We start from the raw sequence: 12,992 nt of genomic DNA on the forward strand, positions 1-12,992 counted from the left end.
GAGGCGTATTATAGCTTTCTCAACGACATGGGTTTGACTGCCTCTTGTTGTTTACACCCAATTCCTTTATATCCGGTGAATAGAAGCAAACCCCATACAGTATAGAAAGCTATTCAATAATAATAACATTATAATAATATGTGGTTCTTTACCCATTTTGCAAAAAAAAATATATCCTGAAGTCTTAAATATGTTCGGTGTTGAAACTCTTACGGTTAATACATTTACTGACTCCTATTGATGGTTCCATTTTATCAACAATATTCAATATCAATACAATTAAGATATGTTTTGCTGTCCTGTTATATTGTCATATAGACTGACATGTTACTGTCTATAGCCGTTTATCCTGTGATAGCTCGCACATTTTACAGGAATCTTTTAATTGTTTATTATGTTTGATTGTCCTTGGTTTTTACTGGGTTGACTATACATATTGATATCGTTCTAATGTTTATCTAAATACAGATAAATAAAACTTTTGAATTCGTAACGCCGACGGAAGCGGTTTATATGTTCTTGTGTTTGTTTAACATAACCTATTTAATAAACACACAGGCTTTGTTTTTGTTATCAAGTAATCAATGAACGGAAGTTCATTTATTGTGATGTATTTGCTTCATTTTACAAAATGGTTAAGCGCTTTTTCAATTGTTTTTAATTTGATTTTTATTATTTAGTTATTTCTTGTATTAATATTATTCAGTGTTTTCTTCTTCATTTAACCTTTTTACATGCCTGTAGATACCATAACCTGAATTTTATTTTAATTTCGAAAGCAGCTTAATTATTATCTTTTTGTAGTTCTCGTCGTGTTCCAAATGCCAAATATCACCTATTGATTACCGACATCGGATTCGCTGTTAAAGCAATGATCTTATAATAATCGGGAATAAGACGTTATTAGATATGTAAGCACGGATATTACGCAGTTATACAATATCATTACATCAAAGAAAAGAAATACGTAGAGAAATCCAGCTTATTATTTAAAGTAAATTAATGCTAAAATATATCATAATAAGACGCTTTTTAATATAGAGTTGTTCGTATGCTCTATTATTGGTTCCTAATTGAACCATTAGCTAGTACCAGTATAAGGATAACGATATATATTTATTCTAATTAAAGGACAAATGAAGAGCAAAGTCATGTGTTACGTTTCCTTTATAATTGAAAGACACATATAATTTTGACAATCAAGCATAAATATGAATATACACAGCTTTGTTTTAAGACATTAAGCCATAGCCAGACCAGAGCCATAAGTATAATGTCTGTAAACTAAACAGCTTACATACATATATTGTAATATTCTTAATAAGTTACATATAAAATCTGTACTATACTGACACTTTTCTGAAATAAAAACATTTATTAATATATGTTGTATCAAATTTCGATACCTCTATGTTTTCTTGAAATAAAAGCCAATTGAACTTGACACTTATTGTGAAAGGACACTTGCTGGTTCACCGATTTGACTCAAATTTTCTTATGTGTTTTTTAACTATGTAAAAAATTTATCAAAATTATAAAAAGTATAAAATAAACAATTCACACGGAATAAGCTCGATAATATGTAGCTTCGTTTTGTGTGTATTTCAGTCTAGACGCCATCTAATTAACTGTTGAGTTGACTTGCCGTAAACGACCGATGCCCATATAAGCGATATGAACATAAATATAGATAAAAATAAATAGTGTAACACGTGCAGTTGGATTCTTCAATGTCTATTGAATTTCATTAATAGATCAAAAATAAATGGCGATCCTCATTTTTACCTGCATAAGAACGATTTTTATTACCTTGTTACATTTTCCATGTTGACATTCTTTTTCTTTGAATAATTAAACACGCGCACTATTCAAACGTAATCAAAGAGGGACGAAAGATACCAGAGGGACAGTCAAACTCATAAATCGAAAATAAACTGACAACGCCATGGCTAAAAATGAAAAAGACAAACATAACTACACATTACACAACATAGAAAACTAAAGAATAAGCAACACGAACCCCACCAAAAACTGGGGGTGATATCAGGTGCTCCGGAAGGGTTAGCAGATTCTGCTCCCCATGTGACATCCGTCGTGTTGGTCATGTTATAACAAATGCGGTAAATAGTCTAATTCGGAAGGTAACATTCATGAAAGGGAAGGGGATTGTAGATACGACATAAGGAACTTATACGATATCATCTGTGAAACGGTTATTCCATAACGGTAACCAGCTCGTGATGGCGTCCGTAAAATTAACGAAGGGATGATTTCAACTTCACCATTTGGAACTCTTGGTAAATAGCTTCCTTGTGAGCAGCAACACCATATCAAGAAAATCATGATAGGAAATACAAGCACGGAAATATCATATCAATTGGGAGATACATACCCCGTATGCAGGTGCTGCTGGATGTTGCTACTTAGAAATGGAAAGTTCACAATTGGAAAGCTGAAATCATCTCTTTTGTCATAAAGTGTTGTTTTCAACCGACCCTCATTGTCAAATTCTAGATGTAAGTAAAGGTATGAGGCCGACTGTATCTGTCCTTATTTCGATTGGATAGATGCGTTCAACGTAGCAACATCTAAGGGGTGAAATTGAAGTCCACATGAATACGGAGCCAATGAGGTCAAATTATTAACTTGCAAGCAAATTATTGTTTCCTTATTTCACTTTCATTAATGATTGAACAAAAAAAAATCAAATTTTATTATTTTTATATATCTCTTAGCTATTGCCAATTTAATCCTTCAAAATTTTTTCAACTTAAAGGCATTATTACTAATTATTACTTGTTTTAACAACAACAAGGAATTGGGTGTTTAAGACACGCATTTGACAGTGTCTGTTAATTCTTTTTTTATTTAGACATATAAAGATTTATAATACTGTCAGTTGATGAAGACTAAGGTTTTCTAGATTTTCATTTTTGAATTATTATGATATCATGCATGCAGACTATATGTTTTGAAAACAATTCACCTATCACCAAAATTGACGTAAAAGTTAAGAACTATACGAAACCATACGACCTTCAACAATGCGCGAAACGAATACCGCATAATAAGCTATGAAAGGCACCAAAATAACTAATGTGTAACAATTTAAACAAGTAAACCAACGGCCTTTATGAACAAAACAATATAGGAAAAGCGTTAAAGATAACAGCAACAGACCACAACCACTGAATTTCATGCTCTAGAAACTTAACAGGCATTTACATAGAGAATGTGCCGAAGTGTAACATGTTTGCTGGCTCCAAACCAACACGTTTTGCGTGTAGATTCAATGTGAGGGGTATATGGTCTTGACTTCATGTTACATTCTAGTGGTCGGGTTAAATTTTCAGGATTAGAAATCTTGAGTAGATGAGAGGAGTGACTGTTCGATCATCCGACGTATAACACTTGACCAAAACCAATATCGATTCATCTAATTCTCAGCTTAAGTTTTTAAGATACGATTTGTTCCTTATTTCCTAAAGCAGTGCCACGAATGCTTGATGTAAGGAGTTGTCATACTGAATAATCCGCTTTCTGTGCTATCCCCACATCAGAAAAGCATCAAACAATCCATCAACCAATCTAAATTTGACGATTCTGGATTCTTGTTTAGATTATTAACAGTATTTCAATGTATTGATATAGTTTTCCAGTGATTCCAAACTTGATTAGAAACTACATAATCATCATAAGTCAGTGTTTATAGTTCTTTGCTATTCACTTAACAACATTGGAATATTCGTTATCATTCTGCATAAAACAGGAAATTACAATATTTCGAGAGAAAAAAGCAATTATAATTGTCTCCCGCTATAAAATAAAGAATTCTGGATAGAGATTCAAATTTACAGGACAAACTGTAACATGGACGCAATGTTTGTTTTTAAAAATAATTTGCAAGATTTATTTTCACAAACATCCCGTTACATATTTAATGAAATAACATACAGAGATGGATTTTCTGTACTTAGGATTACTTTGAGATTTTCCGGAGTTACTTTATCATAATCCGATATACATAGAAATGAAATTGTGTTTTTTCCTATATTAAAGGAACAAATAATTAACAGTGATTGATAAGACTCAATTAGAATTCAATTTATTAAAATCTATTTTGACACTGAGTGAATAAAATTTGGATATTCCGGTAAACAAATCCTGGAGATTGGCAAACAAGAATGCATTCCTTTGATGATTAAAGCTGACTTTTAATTGTAGTTTTGTGACACTATCGTGTTTCCGACTATACGCAAAGGGATTTTTATTCTTTGTTGTCTGGACAAGATACGTAATTTGAATATTTCCAATTAAAGCTTGCTTTTAACAGAGTAATTATATATATAACGCAGGTAACGAGTCGACTGGAACAGAATAATCATAGACTTTAACAAAATGTATAACAATTTGTTAGAAGAACTAAACAAAGAAGAAGCCAAACAATATATTGGCGGTGTGGTATTTGTTTCACTACTAATGACATTAGGAATAATTGGCAATTTACATGTTCTAATCATATACACATTTCGGATGAAGCGGTCTAATCCAAGAACGTTTATTTTATTTCTAACAGCATTAGACTTTATAACCTGTACTGTAGGCATGCCGTTTGTTGTTATTGATCTACGGAATCCTCTAACATTTACACTTATTCCCGCGTGTAAAATATTGCGGTTTGTCAACTATTTTATCTGTACATCGTCAGCTTTTATCTTGTTGGTTATTGCTATAGACAGGTGAGTAAACTATGTCTTAATGTAATTTTATTGTGAAATATCCTTTTGTACTACCACGGCAATATACTTCACACACATATATAAACGAAACTCAAAACATTTGAGCGGAACAGAAACTGTTCAGACTACACAAAACTTTGGAGACGAGTTATATATGTTTTCTATTAACTATTATATGATTAATTTTATCAAAACATTGAACTGAAATGAAGGTACATTTAAATTGCAAAGTCGATGTAAATATTCATAACTATACTTGTTTGTCACTGTCCTGGTCTGTATACGACAGATATAAACATATATGTATGTGTGTGTAACGGGTATAATACAAAAAAGAATTTCCTTATTAAAGAATAGTGAAGACTTTATAAAACTGATGAGATATTATATGATTGTTAATGTCCGTCAGAGACCAAAAGACGAGCATATTAACAACAATTGGCATCAACAATGAGCAGAACTCATACCGCATATTGAACAATTAAAGTCCCCGGCATGACCAATATAGTATTGACAATTGTTAGATAAAGTATATAAATTTTGTATCAGTAGATTTATGAAATTCGCATTTGTCTTTCAAAACTTGGTTTACTGAAAGTTTATTTTGGAAAATTGTCTTTTAATATTTATAAAACATGTTAAGAGTTTAAATTTGTATTTCTAATTATGTATACTCGTGGTTATTAAAACTAAGGCTTTTCTACATCAGTTATAGATTACCTTAGCTCTGTTTGACAAAATCTTAAGAAATTTTTGGTCTTCAATGCTCTCCAACTTCGTAATATTTTGGCCATTTTAACTTTTTTTATTCAAGAGTCACTGGCGAGGTTTTTTTTAGACAACAACATTTAAATCCTTGCATCCATGATGAGTTTACTTAGCATATTATAATATAAGATTTTTAAACTAACCGTTGTTTATAAAACATATGTATAATGGGAGTTCTAGGAGTGCCTTGCGTTATAACAAATATAAACAAAATACCTTAAATAAAATATCTATCATTTTCTTGTTAATCAATAAAAGTGTTTACAATTATAGGAAATATATTTGAAGTACTATGAATTGCCAACTACAAACATTTATGTATTCTGATTACAGGTACAGAAAAGTATGCTTTCCTCTTGGAAAGCAAATTTCGAGAAATAAAGCTAAGTATTTTTGCCTGGTTGCCTTAGCTACGTCAATGATTTTGTCGTGGCCTGCACCGATTCTGTACGGACACAGTTCAGTCAATACTACTAATCCAAATATCACCGGTGTAAGATGCTTTACAGAAGACAAATTCAAGAATCAAAGATACCAGGCGTATTTTAATGAACTCTTGATTATCGTGTTTTTCGGAATGTTTGTTATATTGGTAGTTTTGTACATTCTAATGGCAAAAGCAATCGCTCAGCATGAAAAATTCAGGAAATCCTTTCCAGTTGCTGGTCATTTCGGAAAAAGTAAATACAAAAATATAGATATCCACTCTGAGCCAACACAAAGAAGAAAAATGGAACCATGCGACATCATGAACAACTTAGAGTCCTCCAAGAACTGGTATGATATAAAACCAGTCGATTCAATTGGAACTTCTTGTATGTCAATATCCACCATCAGCGGCTATGCCCATAATGGCACTTATATAAACGGGAAGGAGGATTCAACTGAAACATCATTGGCAAGTGTATCAAATAACAATACCACACAAAGTAACGGACAAAACAAGAACCACCATAGACATCATTTTATACATTTCCATATACTGAAAAGAACAACAATAATGATGTTTTTAATCACAGCTGTATTTTTACTAAGTTATTTGCCGCATCTTAGTTTGAAAATTATTGTTTTCGTTCGGGAAGATTTTTTGAAAAATATGAATTTTACTGAGAAAATTTTGTATAACACTTTTGTATGGTGTTTTTTCGTTAATAACATGGCTAATTGTTTTATATATGGGTTTTTCGACGTAAAATTCCGAAATGAAATGAAAATGTTATACAGCAGTTTCTTACGTAAGAAGAAATGATTAAGGAACTTGATCAACAATCGTCCCAGAAAGACACATTGCTTTATGAAATGAAGTTGGTCATATTTGACATTTGTTGAATGTTATAAAAGCTTTTTGCAGATATGCAAATTTTACTTTCATCGGCAAAATAAAAGGTTCTAAACGAATAAATGTAGATGATGAATCCTAGAATATTGTACGTCATCTTCATTAAATTTCTTATTGTTTCCGTTGTAATGCTGAGAGAGAAAATGATAAATGCATACGTATACTTATATATAAGTGAAATCTATAATTCTTATCATTAAGAGCAACCCTTACAAACAATTTATTGGGTAACCCTTGCTCTTCATAAGTGATAATGTAATGAGACATAGAAGTATTTTATAAAAATAATTTTATAGACAACTCAAAATTAGTATGCCATTATTGTTTCATCGAAGTTATGTATATTCATCATTGCATGTTGCCTTCTCAGAAATTTTGTATATGTTTAAATTCAGTATCGCACATTTTGAAATAATAAAGACCTGCATACACATAGTTAGCACTTTTATGCACTGAAAAGGGTCATCATTATTCACGTAAACATTATTGCCCGACTGACTGTACAATAGATTGCAGTTTGTTAGTGTGGAAGACTTGATTAAAACAATGATAAAAAATAGTTCCAACCATGTATTGCTCAATTATAATAAAAATTTTAATCTGATAAAAGCAGTTATTTATGATACGCTGTACATTCCAAACTCTATGTAGCTATAATGATCAGTGAATATGAATGTTTAAAAAAGTTGAAAATGCAGTAACAATTTAAAGTTTTAAAATACAAAGATTGTGTGCGGTTTGTTTAATAAAGGTATTTGAAATTTTCTGTTTTTTCGCTTCGCTTTAAATTTATTTGAAAATTAACAATTTGTCTTTGCCAAGTCGCCCAGATTTATGATGTATACTTATAATGTACCTTAACATATTCAATTGCCGGAATAAGCTTTCACTTATGCGACAGTCATACAAGTGAGAGGTTCAGCTAGTTATAAAACCTGGTTAATTTCAACGTTTTCTACATAAGAAAATGTCTGTACCAATTCGGGAATATGGCAGTTGTTCTCCATTCGTTTGATGTGTTTGAGCTCTTAATTTTGCCATTTTATTAGGGATTGTCCGTTTGAATTTCCACGTAGATCAGTATTTTTTTGTGATTTTACTTTTAATTCCTTTTCAAGTACAATATATGCAATGCTTTCTATCCACGTTGACGAAGGAATCTCTTGTCTGTCTTTTCTATTTTGAATAACTAGATTAAGTTGTAGTCAACAAGTTTACGTTAAGTTTCTTATTGTTCTTTATTATTATGACTCGACTGACTAATCAGTCTTGTGTTGTCAATCTGTAAACGGAAAATATTTGCTCACCTCTTAAGTGAATTAAAATATAACAAACAAGATAATGTCGCCTTTGTTGACTCAAATTATTTGTTTACATGGACATTTTTCTCGTACTAGTACATTGTTGTTTACACTCTATAGACTTCCTGTCTTTAAGATATTGTTCTGTCTGTTTACTATGTCAGCCCCAACTGTAAATCACTTATATTGTGCAAATAAAGAAATATGTCTTGATTTTTTTGTCATCCTACCTTCAATGTTTAAATTTCTTAGTATTTTCTAATCAGCTTGTTATAAGAAACGACACTGTAAAATAAAATCTTTCACTATATTTAGAAAATATTCCATTGAAAAACCTATTCAGACAGCATCATAGTGTACATGATAGCATTATGATCAAATGGTTTTATACAAAGGCCCTGAGGGAGAACTCGAACGGTAAGGGCATTGCTCCTGTTATAATCAGTATTTGGTTTGAGGTCAAAACTATCATTCTTTGATATCCGACAGAGTAATTCTTCCTAATTATTTCAAAACATCATAAAAAAACGAAATCATGGCTTTATTAATAGTATATTTCATTCTAAAATTGCACGGTCATTTAAAGCATATATTTTCAGAATTGTCTTTAAAACGTTGATCTCTTGATTGATGAAATAATTTGTTTTCGTCTTGGGTTCAAAAGAGAAATGTTAAAGATACAAAATGTATTCGTTTTTACTTAGAAGGTCTCGGTTTAGGGAATGGGATCGGGGAATATATTTCGTTACAGGAATATCATTTGCATTCGGAAAAACATACCTTGAGGGGACTGTTTACTTGAATGAGAAAGTTACAAGGAGGTGGCTCGCGATCTTGTCGTAAATTGTTTCGTCAAAACTTAGACTGTTGTTTCATGGATTTGTTTGTTTGTTTGTTTGAATTGTTTTGCGCTTATATATATCTTGGTATTTTTAAACTGAATATACTGATTTTTTTTTGTTCATTTTGAAATTCCATATGATGACTTATAATTGCTTAAATCCTCTTCATTTGGATATTTGTTTAAATTGCAATCATATCGCTTCTCCTTGCATCCTTTATTTTTCCTTGAAAAACATACCGACTCATGTATTCAATATGTAGGAACTTCTTGTCCTTGGACATTCGGATAGCACCAATCAATCAATTAAATCTATGTGATATACGGTATCACGTCAGAATTAAAACACAACATACAAATGAACTTTACCGTGTTAGTATATATTGGGATAGAAAATTCAAATATGCACATGCTCCTGATTAATAAATGAACAACATCAGAGCATTCTTTTTCTTCCAAAATAATCTATGTATGAATTGATTTTATCAAAGCAAAGTAAATATTGATACTTGATTATAGTTTCTTTTTCATTTTTTCAAAATATCAACATCTTAGAGGAAGCAAACTATATCAAGCGTTAATGTTGAACAATTACATAAAGGTGAAGGGCAATTTAAGGTTTTGATTGGATAAGACCAACATCAGCATTGGCTCTAGATCTCTATACATAGTTTGGGACATTTGATGTAAAATTACATCTTTCTTGTAAAGTGGGAGGTTTAATGATGTAAATTGACATTTATGATTAACACAACATATTAATGCTCTTCAACTTCGTTCTTTTTGGATTCGAGCTTCACTAATGAGTCTTTTGTAGACGAAACACGCGTCAGGCGTAAATACTCAATTTAATCCTGGTATCTATGATGAGTTTATTTAATAGCCTGTGAAATTTTTAAAATCTTTCCCACTAATGTTTTATTTGTTTCCTATTGAAAATGCAGTCTATTCTCAGCAAGCATGTGACAAAATGGGTTGCGCTGATACTACAATTTGATAAATTAGCAAATAGAAATATAAAAATACTAAACATACTAAATATAGTACTGTATGTAATAAATAAAACGATAGAAAAATGTATTGAATATGAATTATCATACTCGGTTTGCTACTTTTTTTTACCCCTAATAAAGCCAAACACAACTTGAAAAACAGTTGTCCTGGTAAGCCATATTCAGCTACATATTTAAACATTCCAAATAGCCAGGTGTCCGTCTCCTACGATAAGAACACTCCATTGTAACATGCATGTATGAATATCTATACATCTTCAACAGCCAAGCAACCTCTTTGCCAGAAATATGACAGTTGTTGTCCATTCGTTTGATATGTTTAAGCTTTTGGTTTTGCCATTTGATTAAGGACTTTTTTTATTTTACTATTTGACTTGCTTTGTTGAAATATATAGAAAATATGCAGGCAAAAAATAAATACTTTTGTTAAATTAACAGAAAGTTATAACGCTTCGCAACAAAAATATAAACATGAGGCAATTCCGTTTATGTTAGTTAAAATTCAAACCAGAAATGAACTGACTAATTCCTTGTAGTAAATGCATAGTTATACATAAAAATACAAAAATGGAGGGGAAAAAAGAAGGACGAATACTTATTGCATTTTGCTGTGTGTAGCGATACACTGCACCATAGAGACTCGTCTATTAATTAAAAACATTTCAAGTAAGACAGCTCCGTGCAGGAAGTATTGTATGTGGGAGCTTTTACTTCTACGTCTATTTAATTCTAGATATATATATGTTTAATCAATTTTCAGCAAATATTTTCGCCTTTGAAGTATCTGTGTATTTAACAATCATTTAACGCATTTCTCTATGAATAATGAATTTTATATCTTTTATTGAGAGCATCTGTATAATTTTTTTTTTTTTTAAATGTATCTTTTTTTGTTCAAGAATCTTGATTATTACGGTTAACTGATTATTACGGTTAACTGTCAAACCACACGTATGTGAAGTCTTCTTTCGTGCGAATGCCATTGTCAGTCTTTTTCTATTAATGTCAGTTTATTGTCTCAATTTTTCTGTACTGTATGCAATAACCATTTAATGTAAAAGTGTTTATGCAAATAAATAAATTTTTGTATCAGTGTTGTGTACGTACTCGATGGTCTATTACCTAAATAGATTTTAGGAAATGTCATGACTCAATGACAAAATACAGCTTTCGTTATCTAACAATGGACCATTATCACCTATCAATGGAACTATTATCAATGTTTACCAGTGTATCCAACAACGGAATCTTCCTCAATATTTAACATTGTAAACGACAATGGTACCATTATTAGTTATAGCGAGATGTTTGAATTATGGATGATATGCAGTTTGCAAATAAATGTTGTTATATTGTTCAACAGATAGCTAAAAAGTTTTCGACAGCTATCTAAATTATGTATTGTTCTGGTGGAAGATATTTCGAGTTTCATTTTATTATAAATGTACGGTGACAAATAATTGCTTTCTACCACTTCATTTTAACTCTGGTAAATATGTTGTCTCGTTGGCAATAACATATTATATTAGGAAATGTAATTAATTCGGTAGTATTTGTCTTGTCTTGACACCATCTCGGATTTAACAAATTCTAGCATAAAAGAAGTATGTCCCTCAGTCGATATATTATTTGACAGTGTGACATTGTACTATAATGCAAGAATTTGATTGGCTAATACGAAGGTTACAGTTTACTCTAAACCATGGAATGTCACCCACTCATGCAGACCAATAAAAAATCGATAATTTAAAGGTCAATAAATTTAATTTATATCAAATAAGTAAATAATATGCTCTAGTTCAAAGTTTTGGCTCCGAAATTTTTTATAGGCTCGGAATAAAATATAGTAAAAAACTTATTTCACTTATGTTGTTTTTTTAACGTTATGTATGTTACGTCAAGGTAAAATACATTAAATCTAGAATTCAACAGTGAAAGACAATAATGATAGGACACTCAGTATAATAAATTAAATAACACATAGCTGAGAGGGTGATAGAGCAGATAAGTACCCTCGAAAAAAGCATTGTCAACCTTGGCTTCGCCTCGCTTGACAATGTTTTCTCGGGCTACCAATCTGTTCTATGGTGGACGTTTCGTCCCTGAGTGTATCATCAGCCCAGTAGTCAGCACTTCGGCACATTATATGGTCATTTTTATAAATTTCCTGTTTACAAAACTTTGAAATTTTGGAAAAAACTAAGGATTTTCTTATCCTAGGAGTAGATTACCTTAGCCGTATTTGGCACAACTTTTTGGAATATTCTATCCTCAATGCTCTTCAACTTTAAACTTGTTTGGCTTTTTAACTGTTTTGATCTGAGCGTCACTGGTGAGTCTTATGTAGACAAAACGCGCGTCTGGCGTATTAGATTATAATCCTGGTACCTTTGATAACTGTAACAATACTATAACCCTCTCAGCTTTGTGGTTCTCTTCACCTTATACCACCACGTATTTTGGTCCATTATAGTGGTAATCAGTCGATGCAGCCATGCAGACACCCATATTGGTCTTAAATTTTAATCTACGTGATGGAAAATAAAGGCAACAGTAGTATACCGCTGCTCAAAACTCATAAATCCATGGACAAAAAACAAAATCAGGTAAAACTGTAACATGTGCAGAAGTCGAAAAAAAAATATACGGAGACATACTGAATATCATCTTTGGAAGAGTATACCAAACGATAAATAGATGTATAGGCCCATTCTTCTCGTGAATCTTTTATTCAAAAACAATGTTTTTATTTTAATTGCCATTAAAAATCAGATTGATATGTTATTTCATTAAAATATATATGTATATAAGATACAATTTTTTATGTTGAAGATTTCTGATATATTTAATGAAGATCGACTTGTAAGAAATAAAACTGTAAACCCCATTTAATTATGGAATGTTCATCATTAAAAATTAACAATATTTGCACTAAGTGTCAAAAGAAAAAGAAAACATGATAGAGGCGGATGATTGATGACGTGAATGAAA

At 31.2% G+C, this 12,992-nt stretch overlaps 2 protein-coding genes across 2 annotated transcripts in view; both read left to right on the forward strand.

Annotated features, from left to right (window-relative positions):
- The window catches only part of LOC134707191 (metallophosphoesterase MPPED2-like), a 56,435-nt gene that overhangs the window by 31,025 nt on the left and 12,418 nt on the right, over positions 1 to 12,992 (forward strand). The gene's annotated exons all lie outside the window — the stretch shown is intronic.
- LOC134708616 (histamine H1 receptor-like) lies at positions 4,310 to 6,756 on the forward strand. Its single transcript, XM_063569264.1, has 2 exons — positions 4,310 to 4,739; positions 5,841 to 6,756. The coding sequence occupies exons 1-2, from the start codon at positions 4,399 to 4,401 to the stop codon at positions 6,754 to 6,756; spliced, it is 1,257 nt and encodes a 418-aa protein (XP_063425334.1). The 5' UTR covers positions 4,310 to 4,398.

This window comes from Mytilus trossulus, chromosome 2 (assembly GCF_036588685.1).
Source record: "Mytilus trossulus isolate FHL-02 chromosome 2, PNRI_Mtr1.1.1.hap1, whole genome shotgun sequence".
Classification (NCBI taxonomy): domain Eukaryota; kingdom Metazoa; phylum Mollusca; class Bivalvia; order Mytilida; family Mytilidae; genus Mytilus; species Mytilus trossulus.